The sequence below is a fragment of the Aquarana catesbeiana genome, linkage group LG12, assembly GCF_042186555.1.
Source record: "Aquarana catesbeiana isolate 2022-GZ linkage group LG12, ASM4218655v1, whole genome shotgun sequence".
Lineage (NCBI taxonomy): Eukaryota > Metazoa > Chordata > Amphibia > Anura > Ranidae > Aquarana > Aquarana catesbeiana.
In genome coordinates, this window is record NC_133335.1 from 21,522,318 (window position 1) to 21,536,722 (window position 14,405).

Here is a 14,405-nt window from a genome sequence, read left to right on the forward strand (position 1 = left end):
GAGATGAGCATTTCTGTATACAAATTGATGTCTTGGGGTACTAGAGGTATGAGCAAAATTTTATATATTCTAACAAATGTACTCATATTTCTCACCTGGAGTATGCTGTCCAGTTCTGGGCACCAGTCCTCAGGAGGGATTTACTGGGAATAGAGCGAATACAAAGAAGGGCAACAAAACTAATAAAGGGTCTGGAGGATATTAGTTATGAAGAAAGGTTGTGAGCACTGAACTTATTCTCTCTGGAGAAGAGACGCTTGAGAGGGGATATGATTTCAATTTACAAATACTGTACTGGTGACCCCACAATAGGAATAAAACTTTTCCACGGAAGGGGGTTTAACAAGACTGATGTGGCCACTCATTAAAATGAGAAGAAAAGAGGTTTAACCTTAAACTACATAGAGGGTTCTTTACTGCAAGAGCGGCAAGGATGTGGAATTCCCTTCCACAGGCGGTGGTCTCAGCGGGGAGCATTGATGGTTTAAAAAAACTATTAGATAAGCACCTGAACGACCACAACATACAGGGATATACAATGTAATACTGACATATAATCACACACATAGGTTGGACTTGATGGACTTGTGTCTTTTATCAACCTCACCTCAGTGCTTATAAGGGGTGCCCATCAGTGCTGCATATTAGTGCCTCCTCATCAGTGCTGCCCGTCAGTGCAACTTCATTAGTGCACATTATTGTTGAAGGAGAAAAATTACTTATTTACAAAATTGTATGACAGAAACTAAGCAAAACTTCTTCATTTTTTTATTTATTTTTCTTTTAGCAACCCCCCCCCACCCACCCCCCCGAAAATACCTCCAAAAGAAAGCTCTATTTGTGTAAAAAGAATACAAAAAAATTCATATGAATACAGTGTAGCATGACCGCGCAATTGTCATTCAAAGTGTGACGGCGCTGAAAGATGAAAATTGGCCTGGGCAGGAAGGGGGTAAAATTGCCTGGGATTGAAGTGGTTAAAGTGAGAAAAAGACAATGGGGAAAACAAAACATAATGCAGTTTCTGTAAATTATCCCTGATTTATTTCTTTTTTTCAGACCCAAAGTCAGTGTCCTGGGCTCGAGGGAACAGCTGTGTATACACCCTGAGGTGAAGAAGCAGGAAAGTAATCATGTCAAGGTGAGGAGGATGTCTTGATTCAGTCTACATGTTTGTTAAAAAGTTTGCAGCACATTCATTTGGTTGCAAGCATAAGATCCCAATGGCCAGTGGTCTTCTAAGTCTGTTAAAAACCACACTTAAAGTAGAACTTCACCCAAAAGGGGGATTTGGTTAGTACTTGGTGTCAAAACTGTTGTTGGCACTCACAGAGGTCAGACGTTTCTTGTAGTTGGCCACCAGGTTTGCACACATCTCAGGAGGGATTTTGTCCCACTCCTCTTGTGTGTCCCAGCAGACAGCGCGTGGGGGGGGGGGGACAGGAAGAGACGTAGACTCCCGTGGGAGTCTATGCCGGAAGTGGGTGTAAATACCTGTCTTAGACAGGTATCTGCACCCCCCCCCCCTCCCCCCTGAAAGGTGCCAAATGTGACACCGGAAGGAGGGGAGGGTTCCGAGAAGCGAAGGCTCAATTTTTTGTGTGAACCTCCGCTTTAAAAATGACCTTTCCTTTTCAATCTGCAGCTCTGTCATTTTCTGTGAAATGCAATATGGCCACCTGGAGGCGTTCTGTACACTGATGCTGTACAGAACGCCCCCCCCCCCCCCCCCAAGATATGCCATTTCCTGCTTGTGTGATTGGCTCACTGATTTTCCCAGAAGTCTGCTCTAAGATGCAAGACAGATTTCAAGCATCCCCTACAACAAAAATGTCATTTTTGGTGAGATACTCACAATAGGAAATCACATCTAAAGGGATGCAGGCCCAACAACTTTCCTCATTGGAGGTTTGCAGGTGCAGCAGCTGGTTGATATTTAAGACACCGCTCCCATTATACACACTCCTGCACTTCATGGGCACAGACAAACACACAGGGATTTCTTCAGAATAATAACAGGTAGGAATCTGAAGCAAAGTTTGTCAAAATCCTTGCAATGTACATACAGTAGATCACCCAGAGAGGAGAATGTTGTTTTTTTTTTTTTTCTCAACAAATGTGGAGTTACGCTTTAAGATAAGTGAATAAATCCACCACATAGGAATGTAAATTGCCTAACCTTTATTGGGCTTTAAAAGAATGCCATACATTCCTCGAGGAAAGCGACTATAGGTTAGAGATAAAAAAGCCATTAAACAGGTAGTCTGGATGCATCCACCAGACAGAAAACTGGGGTCCATCAGGACTGGCGTACTAACACTTGTCCCTTAATAGGAAAGAAAGGAAACCGTAATCAATAAAACGAATCTCCAAAACACCACGTGTCCACCACCACCCTCTGCTAGAGAAGTCACAAAGAGCGCTTGTTAAACTGTAAAGTGCACAGATCAGCAACCCCTGGGATGATCACTCTCCTCACAGCGGTTCCTCAGCAGCATACAGCAAACTCCCAGGCATCAACCATGTAAAGGTTTAAAAATAACACATCCCATAGTGTAAATCCGGCTACTAAGTTTAATAAAAACGGTTAAAAACGCTCACAGAAAAGGAAATCGGAAATCGGCATTACCAACTACAAATCCAATAATTCCTGGCAATGCATGCGTAGTGATATTACGGCTTCCTGCTCCGCCCAATGTGTTTCGTCATAGGGGCACTAACATTGTCAGGAACAGGCTCTATGCTATAGCAGTGCTACTTTAGAGTAGCAATGGGGGGCTGTAATCTTATAGCAGATCTGTCTGTCTAAGGTAGTCAAGAGACCAAAACTGTATGTAGCAGTTACCACAACATATCAAAATCCTCTGTTTTTCCAGGTCCATATGTGCCGTTCCAAGGTGTCCAGTAGATCCTGTCACTTTTACAACAATGTGGATGGTAAGTGTTCATGTATGTGATTCAGGGGATTGCCACTAGAAGATTGGTGTGAAGGAAGGACTGTGTCCTGTTATATTTGGTCGAAAGAATAATTTCTAAGAAAAAAAAAAAAATGTTCTAGAAACAGATAAGGACATATGGCTTGACATTTCCAGATTGTGGGAGAATTGTTACAGACTTTTGCATTTCTTGTCCCAGAGAAAAGCACTGAGAAGGATCTGACCACTCAGATATTGGACATTGAAGATCTGGTGAAGAATGGCACCAAGCACAGGTACTGCTGTAATGTCTCAGTCCTCTCACCCCACGACTAAACTTCAGACACAGATTACAAAAAAGCGTAAAAATTTTTTTTTTTAGGATGCTTTAATTAACCCCTTCAGCACCAGGCCAATTCTGACACTTCTCACATGGGAAAATCTACATTTTTTTTGCTAGTAAATTGCTTATAATCCACAAACATTATAAATAAGTAATGTTGTTTATTTTATTTTTTTTAGCAGACCCTAGAGCAGGGTGCTCAAACTGGCGGCCCTCCAGCTGTTGCAAAACTACAAGTCCCATCATGCTTCTGCCTGTGGGAGTCATGCTTGTAACTGTCAGCCTTGCAATGCCTGATGGGACTTGTAGTTTCGCAACAGCTTGGAGGGCCTCCAGTTTGAGACCCCTGCCCTAGAGAATAAACTAGTGGGTGTTGCAGTTTTTTTGTAAGTCTCATGGTATTTGTGCAGCAATTTTTTTTTTTTGAAAATAATACACTTTAATGTATTTTAGTGCACACAAACACTATATAATACCCATTTTTTTAAATGAAAACATGAAAGATGATGTTACACCGAGTGAATAAACATTAAACATGTCACGCTTTAAATCTGCGTACACCCGAGGAACGGAGCCAAACTTTGATACCTAAATAATCTTCTTAGGCAACACTTTAAAAGTCTTTACAGGTTACCAATTTAGAGTTCCACATGAGGTCTGGAGCTAGCATTTTTATTCTCGCTGTAATGTAGCTCATGTGTGGTGGGATCCGCGTTTTTCCTGGCGGTTGGGACTGTCACGCGTTCTTATTCGGGATAGGGGCACTTTGAAAAAAATATCTTGGCCATTGCTGCAGCTGCTGTGATTGGCGGAGATATCACCCTGCCAATCCAGCAGTGTTGCTGGTTGGCAAGTGATTAAAGAAAATTAAAAAGTGTATACTGCGCTGTGATTCCGCAACCCAGCAGCCAGCATGGCTGTAGACACAAAAAAGCTAAGTATGTATGTAAAGTATAATAAGTGCAGCGCTAAGGTTGCAAAGAAAGGAACGTGATAAAGTTATATGTAATATAAACATATAAGTGATATAATAGCATAGAATTATATTTGATACAAACATGTAAATGACATAATAGCACAAACTCCAATCATAATAAATGTGAATAAATTATATAGTGTGCTAATGTAGTGACTGCACTACACCCAAAAGTCCACATTGAGCAGAATGATGAAATACAGGTTTGTGATCGCCCCGCCAAGTCAATACCATCCGGTAAGCCTCCTCCCTCTTTCACGGTGGTGGTGTTTGCTTCTATTTGCTCACTTCAAGGTTCTTAGTAATGTCAGGAATTCTTCCCATATGCATTGGATCACAAACCTAATTGGACTGTATTTCATCATTCTGCTCAATGTGGATTTTGGGTGTAGTGCAGTCACTACATTAGCACACTATATAATTTATTCACATTTATTATGATTGGAGTTTGTGCTATTATGTCACTTACATGTTTGTATCGCATATAATTCTATGCTATTATGTCACTTACCGTATATACTCGAGTATAAGTTGACCCGAATATAACCCGAGGCACCTGATTTTACCACAAAAAACTGGGAAAACTTATTGACTCGAGTATAAGCCTAGGGTGAGAAATGCACAGCTACTGTAAGTGGAAAAGAAGGTCAACAATGCCCATTTGCAGCCTCACTGTGCCCATTTGCAGCCTCACTGTGCCCATTTGCATGCCTCACTGTGCCCATTTGCAGCCATATGTCCCCCGAACTTCAAACTCGGTAGTTAAGGGTTCCTAGATGCCCCCTAGCTGCAACCAAAATTTGAGGTCTCTGGACCCAAAGGGTCCCGAAATGACATTGCTGCAGATGGACACAGTTGACCGAATTTGGGGCCCCGTATCTCGGGGACACTTGGTGCTAGGAACCCCAAATTTGGTGTGCAAACCCGGTGGAACTAGCACTACAACATGTCCAAAGCTGGGGTTCATAGCCCTAAGTGGACCCGAGATACGGGGCCCCAAAGTGCACTTTTCTGCAGCAGAGAATGACATTTTCCAAACCGACTTTGGGGCCCCATATCTCGGGGCCACTTGGTGCTAAGAACCCCAGCTTTGCTAGTTCCACTGGGGTTGCACACCAAATTTGGGGTTCCTAGCACCAAGTGGTCTCAAGATACGGGGCCCCAAATTTGGTTTGGAAAATGTCATTCTTTGCACCAGAAAAGTGCTTGACTTCGAGTATAAGCTGAGGGGTGCACTTTCAGCACAAAAAAGTGCTGAAAAACTCGGCTCATACTCGAGTATATACGGTATATGTTTATATTACATATAACTTTATCACCTTCCTTTCTTTGCAACCTTAGCGCTGCACTTATTATAGTTTAAGTGATTAAAGAAATACAATTTAAGTTTTGTTTTTTCATCTGATCTAACCCTTTATTCAAGTGGATTAAAGCCCAACTGAAGTCTCCATTAAAGCCGCTTAAATTAATTCTGGGTTCAGCCAAACATTAACTTGTCACTTGCTGTTTATTTTATTGGTTCTTCAGCTGTCCCTGGGCATTCAAGTGCAGCCAGCACCACTGCACTCTTTAGCAGTCCACAACAAACCAAAGGAAATCCCATATAACCCCATATATAAAATATACTTTTTCCAAAAAAAAAAAAACGTATACAACGCATAAAAAACAAAACAAAAAAAAAAACAAGTACATGAAACTACAGCAAAGCATATAATAAAACATCACTAAGCACCTAAAGCAACATAAAAACTATTTAAAACACACCTTTGTAACACTAAATGTCATCACCATCAGTCTCTTATGCCGCGTACACACGATCGGAATTTCCGACAACAAATGTTCGACGTGAGCTTGTTGTCGGAAATTCCAACCATGTGTAGGCTCCATCGGACATTTGTTGTCGGAATTTCCGACAACGAAAATTTGAGAGCTGGATCTCAAATTTTCCGATTAACAAAATCCGTTGTAAATTCCGATCGTGTTCCGACGCACAAAGTTCCACGCATGCTCAGAATCAAGCAGAAGAGCCGCACTGGCTATTGAACTTCATTTTTCTCGGCTCATTGTATGGGTTGTACATCATCGCGTTCTTGGCGATCAGAATTTCCGACAACATTTGTGCGACCGTGTGTATGCAAGACAAGTTTGAGCCCACATCCGTCGGAAAGAAAACCAGGATTTTGTTGTCGCAATGTCAGATCGTGTGTACACGGCATTAACATGCCAAAACGTAATGTGTAATTCCAGAAAGAGTCCTGCCTCAGAACCTCAAACTGGTCTGCGATGGCATTGTTGGGTTGGGAATCCTCAATTTCAGTCTATTTGTATTGATTAGGTTGTCCTTGCCAGTTTTATTTTCAACAAATGTTTATTGTGCTTTTTCTCCTTTTATCCAGAGCCTGTCCCTATTACCTATCCAGAAATCTAAAGCAGCATGCGGACATCATATTTATGCCTTATAATTACCTTCTTGATACTAAGGTACTAAAAAAAAAAAACTACATCAGAGAATAAGTACAGAATCGGTAGGATCTGAAATGTTTTTTTGCTGTGTTAAAAAAAAAAATCTAAATGAGTAATTTTTTTCTTTCCTGCGTTCTAGAGTCGTAAAGCCCACAATATTGATCTGAAAGGCACGGTTGTGATATTTGACGAAGCTCACAATGTGGTATGTAAATGCCAGCTCCGTCCACTTGACTTTCAGGGTTCTTGACACTTTTCACTGTTCTTCTTCTTGCCCACAACAGTTCTTTTCCTCAATTTGACCCTAAAAAAATAAACTCACGGGGCCATCTTTGTGCGTTCTTCCTGGCGGCATGGCTAGGTTCACATCTGTGCACGTGATTACGGCTGTGGGAAAATGCCTATTCCCACCGTCGCAACCACCCGCACAGAAAAACGTTGGAACCATGTGCGGGTGCCATTAATGCTAATGCACACCACATGCACTAGAAATCGCACCCATACTGGGAACAGCACTGCACTTGAGTTTCCTGTGTGGGCTGTGAGTTCTGAAATGCTGCAGAAACCTTTTCCCTGCATTTCAGATGAAGGATAGGCTGCCCACGGAAAATGCGGCCCGCAGAGCCGCACAGATGTGAGCCATAAACAGTGTGTGTATATGTATATATTTTTTTTATATATATATATATATATATATATATATATATATATATATATATATATATATATATATATATATATATATATATATATATATATATATATAATGTATGTGTATAATGCGTCAAAGAAAAACCCAAATTCTGGGTTGCCCCAGTAAAGTAATAAGAGGAGGATTGGTTCAATGGGGACACTAGTTCTGGTGAAAACCAGGGATTCCAATCTCTTTGGGGGTGTTGCGTACCTGGCTGCAGGCTGAAGTGACGAGAGGGCCTCCCATATGGCTGAGTGCAGAGTACCCCTGAAGGTGGTGACAGAGGGTGCAATGCCCAAAGATAGAAGAGTTGCCTGCAAGTGAAGCTGCCTGGTGATTCCAAATGTGAGGACACCCAAGAGCAGAGAAGTATTTACAGCAGATGATTCTCTGGCGGATCTCAAGTATAAACAGAAAAGTCAGTGCTACTACTCATGCAACACATAGATAGCAGAGCTTCTTCTGTAGCTGTGGCAGCAAACGTTTTGCCCAATACACAGATGGCGGATCTTGACAGATGGGTAAGGCGGGAAGCAAGGTCAGAAGCCAGGCCGGGGGTCAAACACAGGAAGTCCGTCAGGAGCAGAGGCAGAAGCGTGGTCGAGATCATGCCGGGGTCAAACACAGTATGTCAGTCAGGAGCAAGGCAGAAGCCAGTCCGTGGAGCAAGCCAGATTCAGAGCCAGGAGAGAAGCCAGAGCAGGTCAGGGGTAAGTCGGGTAGGTAACATGTAATCAAGTAGAAGCACAAGGCACAAGCACGCAGGATACAAGGCTGATGATAATCCAGCTATTTATGACAGGAACTGGTGTCCTTATATAAGCCAGTTTACGTTGGCAATTATCGTGCATTGCGTGCGCTGTTGTGCATGAAGATTAGCCATTGCATGCCCTTCCCTAATGCGCATTAGTGAAGCCATATTGGATATTGGCATATTTGCCACGTCTTCTCGGAAATTCTTCCCTGACAAGGGGGGGTTCCCTCTCACTTCCTGATTTGGCTATGAAAGAGGAAGTGAAGGTAAATCTCAATGGCAAATAAAACCAAAGAATTTCCAAGCTCAATTTACCAACCAGCCTGCAACCAACCGAATTAACCTGTCTAACAGTATGTGTTAAAAACAGGGGTTTAGTTGCACACATTTGCAAATACATGCATAAGCTGCAGGCCACGGCAAGGCACCCTGTATCCTGCAGACCCTAACTCTAACTTTGAAGAGTCTCCACAGTGGGAGCACATGTATTCTAATGGATAGATGAAGGGCAGATGACTGGAGGGAGCCCACCCCTCCTTAAAGGCGCAGGAACACACTGAACACCCAGCACAATGCACTTTTTTTTGTATTGTTGACATATTGGTCAGGCAACGCACTGACACCTTTGCTGCCATTGTGCAATGACAGTTTAATTCGGTTGGTCGCAGGCTGGTTGGTAAGTTGAGCTTGCAAATTCTTTGGTTTTATTTGACATGCCTTTGCCCTTCCAGTGCTCCTTGCTGCGAAGACCAGTTATATAGGTGGGGGCAGTGACCTCTTTTTGTATTGGTAAATCTCAATGGGACACTGATGGCAAAAAAAGTGACAGGAATTATAAAAGCTTTGCTTTTTAGTTCTTCTTTAAAGTGGTTGTAAACTCTGTACAACCACTTTTACCTACAGGTAAGCCTGTATTAAGGCTTACCTGTAGGTGCTGGAAATACCTCCTGAACTTTAGAAACGATCGTGCCGTTTCTTAAGGGATAATGCTGTGACTGGCGGCTCCCGCGCACGGAGTGACGTCATGCTACTCCGACCAGTCACAGGCCCCGGAAGGAAGAAGGGTGAAGATGGACGCTTCCAGCCAGCGGGGACAGCGGCAACATCGCAGGCTTCGTTTTCAGGTAAGTGACACATAATGGGCTACTATGCGATGCATAGTAGCCCATTATGCTTTACCTTTGCAGAGAAATAAAAAGGAAGTAAAACCCACCAGGTATTTTTGTTTTTTCTTTTGGACTTTGTGAGTTTTTTTGGGTATAATTGTGAAAACTCAAATCTATCCTTCTTCTTTTTTTTTTTTTTTTTATGAAGGGGGGCTGGGTGGAGGAATCCTGGACACAGAAAGTTTTCCACTTGTCATTATCCTTGCAATTACAGCTCCTCTGTCCCTTTTTATCATTCTAGGAGCGAATGTGTGAAGAATCTGCTTCCTTTGACCTAACGCCGTATGATTTGGCTTCTGGGATTGATGCTTTAGATTTGGTGATGAGGGAACTCACGGACGATTTGCAGCAGAAACAAATCAGTGCACAGTTCAACATGGAGTCGCCTAACCCCTGTGAGTAGATCCGTCTTCTTTAGACCCCTTTCACACTGGAGGCGTTTTTCAGGAGCTTTTGGGCTAAAAATAGCGTCTGTAAAGCGCCTGAAGAACGCTTCCCCAGCAGCCCCTTGTGTGAGAGCCCGAGGGCTTTCACACTAGGGCGGTGCGCTTGCAAGAAGTTAGAAAAAGTCCTGCAAGTAGCATCTTTCTAGCGGTGTGGGAGCGCTGTACACACTGCTCCTCCACCGCCCCTGCTGTTGAAATCAGTGTGCACCGCTGCCGAAGCGCTTCGACAGCGGCGCTTTTGACCCTTTACTGGGCCGCTAGCTGGGGGGTTCAAAGCGCCCCGCTAGCAGCCGAAAAGCACCGCTATAACAGCGGTAAAGCGATGCTAATATTAGTGGCGCTTTACCGCTAACGCCCCTCCGCCCCAGTATGAAAGTAGCCTTCTGACGCGTACACAAGAGCGTACTTTTCGTCCGGACTGGTCCGACGGACTTTCCCAATGAACGGACTTGCCTACACACGATCACACCAAAGTCCGATGGATTCGTACGTGATGACGTACGAACGGACTAGTCGATGGCCAGTAGCCAATAGCTGCCCTAGCGTCGGTTTTCGTCCGTCGGACTAGCATACAAACGAGCGGACTTTTCGACAGGAACTGGGTCCGGCGGAGTTCCGACGTAAAGATTTGAAACATGTTTCAAACCTAAAGTCTGTCAGATTTTCGACCGAAAAAGTCAGCTGAAGGTCCGATGAAACCCACACACGGTCGGATTGTCCACCGGACTCGGTCCAGTCGAAAAGTCCGCCCGTGTGTACGCGGCATTAATGTGTTTTAATTTGCTTTTGGCTTGCAGAGAAGGGGGGGGGGGGGGGATTGTCGAGGGCGATGTATATTTGTAGGTGAATAGCCAGCGGGCTAAATGGAGAAAAAAAAAACAAATGGCAGATTCCTATATCCACAGAAGCTAGGTGAATGGAGAAATCCCCTCTGCTGGGACATGGTTGGACATGGCTGATTGGCTGCAGCTAATGATCAAGAAACATTTTCCAACATGTCTCTTTGACAGAAGTCTATTTTAAAAGATCAACTTCTGTTAAGCAGGGACCGCCACACACTGATCCAAATTCGTTCGGGCCCCGCTGAACAAGCCAAGTTTTTGATCAGTTTACGGCCAGCTTAAAGTGTTACTAAACCCACAATCGTAAAATCAGTCTGTGTATACAGTAAAGCATGCTTCTTATACTCTCTGTGACCAGTATTTTCAACAAACTACCTGTCAGTGCATTTCAGTGCTCCAGCAGTTGAGACCGCATGCAGGGAAAGCCAACTCCTCTTCTCTATTGTTACAGATGCTGAGAGGATGGTTAAATTCTCTGATCTGTCTGCTTTCTTTTTTCTTTAAAGCTTGATCTGTAGCGGTGCCTACCTGACATGTACAGGCCGGGCTGCTGCTACAAGTAGGTGGGCAAGTAAACAAATTCCCTTCTCTCTGATTTTTTTTTTTTGCTTGATAGCAGAGCAGGTGTCTTCTTGCACTGTGGGATGACTTTGCATTGGCACCGCCCACAGGCAGCCCCTGCGGACCCATTGGGCCAAGGTCTAGTATTGGAGCACTGTCTGTACCCCCTCTATCGGCAGCCTTGGCTATACAGTTCATTTTGTTTTTCTAGTATCGGGGGTATGGATTGCATTGACTGATGCTGAAGCTTAATTCTTTTGCTGCTTTAATTTTGAACTGAATGGATGTCAACTAAAGTTCATCAATTACAACATCGTTATTATTCTTCTTGTTTCCAGCCTTGAACATACAGCTTGAAGACCTAGCTAAGATAAAGGGTAAGGCACTTTCTTAGGAATAACATGGGGAGAAAGGCATTTGGAAGTATTTGTGAAGCTTGAACCTGCCAGGGTTGGTTTGCACATACACTGGCATTGGTTGCATCACAGAGAGAGAGAGTGGAACCGACGTCGTCCCTCCCTCTCTGTGACCCCAGAAACTGTAAGGATTTAGTCACTTCTGGTTTTCGGTTATTTGTTTACCTGGCTGTTTGCAGCCAGTAAAGCAGCTGATCTGACCAATCTGTGTCTGATCGGCTGCATCGGAGGCCAGATGAGAGAGCTGGGGTCTAACAGACCCCAGCTCTCAATAAAGAGGACCTGTCATGGCCCATTCTATCACAAGGGATGTTGTACATCTTTTGTGATAGCAATAAAGTTGACAGAAAAAAAGGACAGTTAAAAAAGAAAAGGATAAATAAATAAAAAAGCACCTCTTCCCCCGTGCTCATGCACAAAAGCAAATGCATACGTAAGTCCTGCATGCAAATGTGAACGGCGATCGCACCACCCATGTGCAAAATCATCATGAACGCCAGAGTGAGAGCAATTATTTTAGCTCCAGACCTCCTGTGTAACTCTAAACTGGTAACCTGTAAAGGCTTTTATAGAGTCGCCAATGGAGATTTTTAGGTACTGTATTTTATTTATTTATTTCAGGTACTTATATAGCGCCATCAAATTACGCAGCGCTTTACATATACATTGTACATTCACATCAGTCCCTACCCTCAAGGAGCTTACAACCTAAGGCAGTATTTTGTCGCCGTTCCACAGGCGGACACAATTTTAGAGCATGACATGTTAGGAATCTGTTTACTCAGCGTAATATCTTTTTTATATTTTACCAAAGAAACCGGTATCATATAGTGTGTGTGTGTGTGTGTACTAAAGTTCATTAACCACTTGCCGACCAGGTTTTCTCTAGCACTTTTTATTTGCAAGTTTAAATTTAGTATTTTTTGCTAGAAAATTATGTATAATCCCCAAACATACACATTTTTTTTTTTTTTTTTTTTTTTTTAGCAGAGACCCTAGGGAGTAAAAAAGACCCCAAATCTCTTCTTTACCTTTTTAACCACTTCAGTCAGCCCTGGAAGATTTTACCCCCTTCCAGAGCACTTTTTACAATTTGGCACTGCGTCGCTTTAACTGGTAATTGTGCAGTCATGCAATGTTGTAACCAAACGAAATTTGCGTCCTTTTTTTCACACAAGTAGAGCTTTCTTTTGGTGGTATTTGATCACCTCCTGCGGTGTTTATTTTTTGCGCTATTAACAAATAAACAGCGGCAATTTTGAAAATAAAACAATTTTTTTTTAACTTTTTGCTATAATATGGCCAAAAATGTTTAAAAAAAAAACTAATTTCTTCATCAGTTTGATGCCAATATATATTTTTCTACATAAAAAAAAAAAAAAAAAATCGCAATAAGCGTATATTGATTGGTTTGCGCAAAAGTTATAGCGTCTGCAAACTATGGGAAAGATTAATGGCGCATATATATATATATTTTTTTTTATTTTTTTATTTTTTTTACTAGTAATGGCGGTGATCTGTGATTTTTATCAGGATTGTGGCGGACAGATCGGGGACGCTTTTGACACATTTTTGGGACCATTGACATATATACAGCGATCGATGCTATAAAAATGCACTGATTACTGTGTAAATGTCACTGGTAGGGAAGGGGTTAACACTAGGAGGGATCAAGGGGTTTAATGTGTGTTCCCTCAGTGTGTTCTAACTGTGAGGGGATAGAACTGAGTAAGAGAGGAGACCTATCGTTGTTCCTTTTTACTAGGAACAAATGACATGTCTCCTCTCCACTGACAGCACAGGGGTTTGTGTGTTTACACACACAAATCGCCATGCTGGCGCTCCAGGCCGGCGGCGATTGCGCCCGCCGGCCACGTGTATCGGGTCCCCCCGGCGTGCAGCGCTTGCCCTTTGGCAGCTCTTAAAGGGCTGACGTACACATACTGGATTTTGTCCACCCGTGTCACTTTGCCGCTGTATAACGGCGTTGATCTTTTGCATTAAAAAAAAAAAAAAATCACTTCCAGCCTGGACCGGACGTGATGTCATGACATCACGTCTGGTCCTCCAAGGCCATAGAGGCGATCAAAGAGTATCTACTCTTTGATCGCCTATGGGAGCCGCACCATTAGATCATTTCTCAGGTGAACCAGCGGAAACAGTAAGCCTGAGAAACACCGGTGGGGGGGGGGAGTTTGTCCCCTCCTGCCGCTTCGGAAAGCATTCCAGGGGCTCGAAACGGTTTCATGAAAAAGTCTGCCAGCTGCAAAAAACGATTTCCCAAAAAATTGCATTGGGAAAAAAACTCTGTTTTGGTGCTGAAGTGGTTAAACTGAAAGCTGAGTTGGGTCTCTTTCAAACGGGCGCCTCCGTGTAGCAGATTCTGCTTGCTCAGCGGGGGATCGCTCCGCTGAGCAGACAGATGACAGGTTCCTGTCTGCTCCACTATGCAGAGCGGATACGGACACCGTCCCGCTCTCTGTGGTGAAATCAACCATCCGTCTGTTTTTTGCGGGCAGGATCGGATTGGATGGCGGCAGGTGTCTGCTGACATCTGCCGCTTCACAGGGGAGACTGGAGGGTCCGATCGGACAGCCCATGTGAAAGGGGCCCTAAGGTTTGAACCCTCTGTGTGTAAATTATTTTTCTATTTATATGTGAGGTTTGTCTAATTCAAGACCTATTTTCATCCCCAACCATGGGAGCTGTCAGTCTCAGAGTTATTCCTTTGTACCACCCCTAGATGGTGCTAGATGTCTGTGTATTTTTCTGGAAATGGTAGACTTCAAGGAATATGTAAGCTATAAGGAATATGTAGGCCGCCATTGC

The 14,405-nt window shown here is 43.3% G+C and overlaps 1 protein-coding gene across 2 annotated transcripts in view; it reads left to right on the forward strand.

Moving 5' to 3' along the window:
• Positions 1-14,405, forward strand: part of RTEL1 (regulator of telomere elongation helicase 1) — a 283,430-nt gene that overhangs the window by 21,458 nt on the left and 247,567 nt on the right. For both annotated transcript variants that reach the window (XM_073607371.1, XM_073607372.1), the window contains exons 4-10: positions 1,060-1,141; positions 2,877-2,937; positions 3,136-3,211; positions 6,631-6,715; positions 6,837-6,902; positions 9,553-9,706; positions 11,499-11,537. In XM_073607371.1, the coding sequence (XP_073463472.1) occupies positions 1,060-1,141; positions 2,877-2,937; positions 3,136-3,211; positions 6,631-6,715; positions 6,837-6,902; positions 9,553-9,706; positions 11,499-11,537 (563 nt within the window). The remainder of the gene's footprint in view (positions 1-1,059; positions 1,142-2,876; positions 2,938-3,135; positions 3,212-6,630; positions 6,716-6,836; positions 6,903-9,552; positions 9,707-11,498; positions 11,538-14,405) is intronic.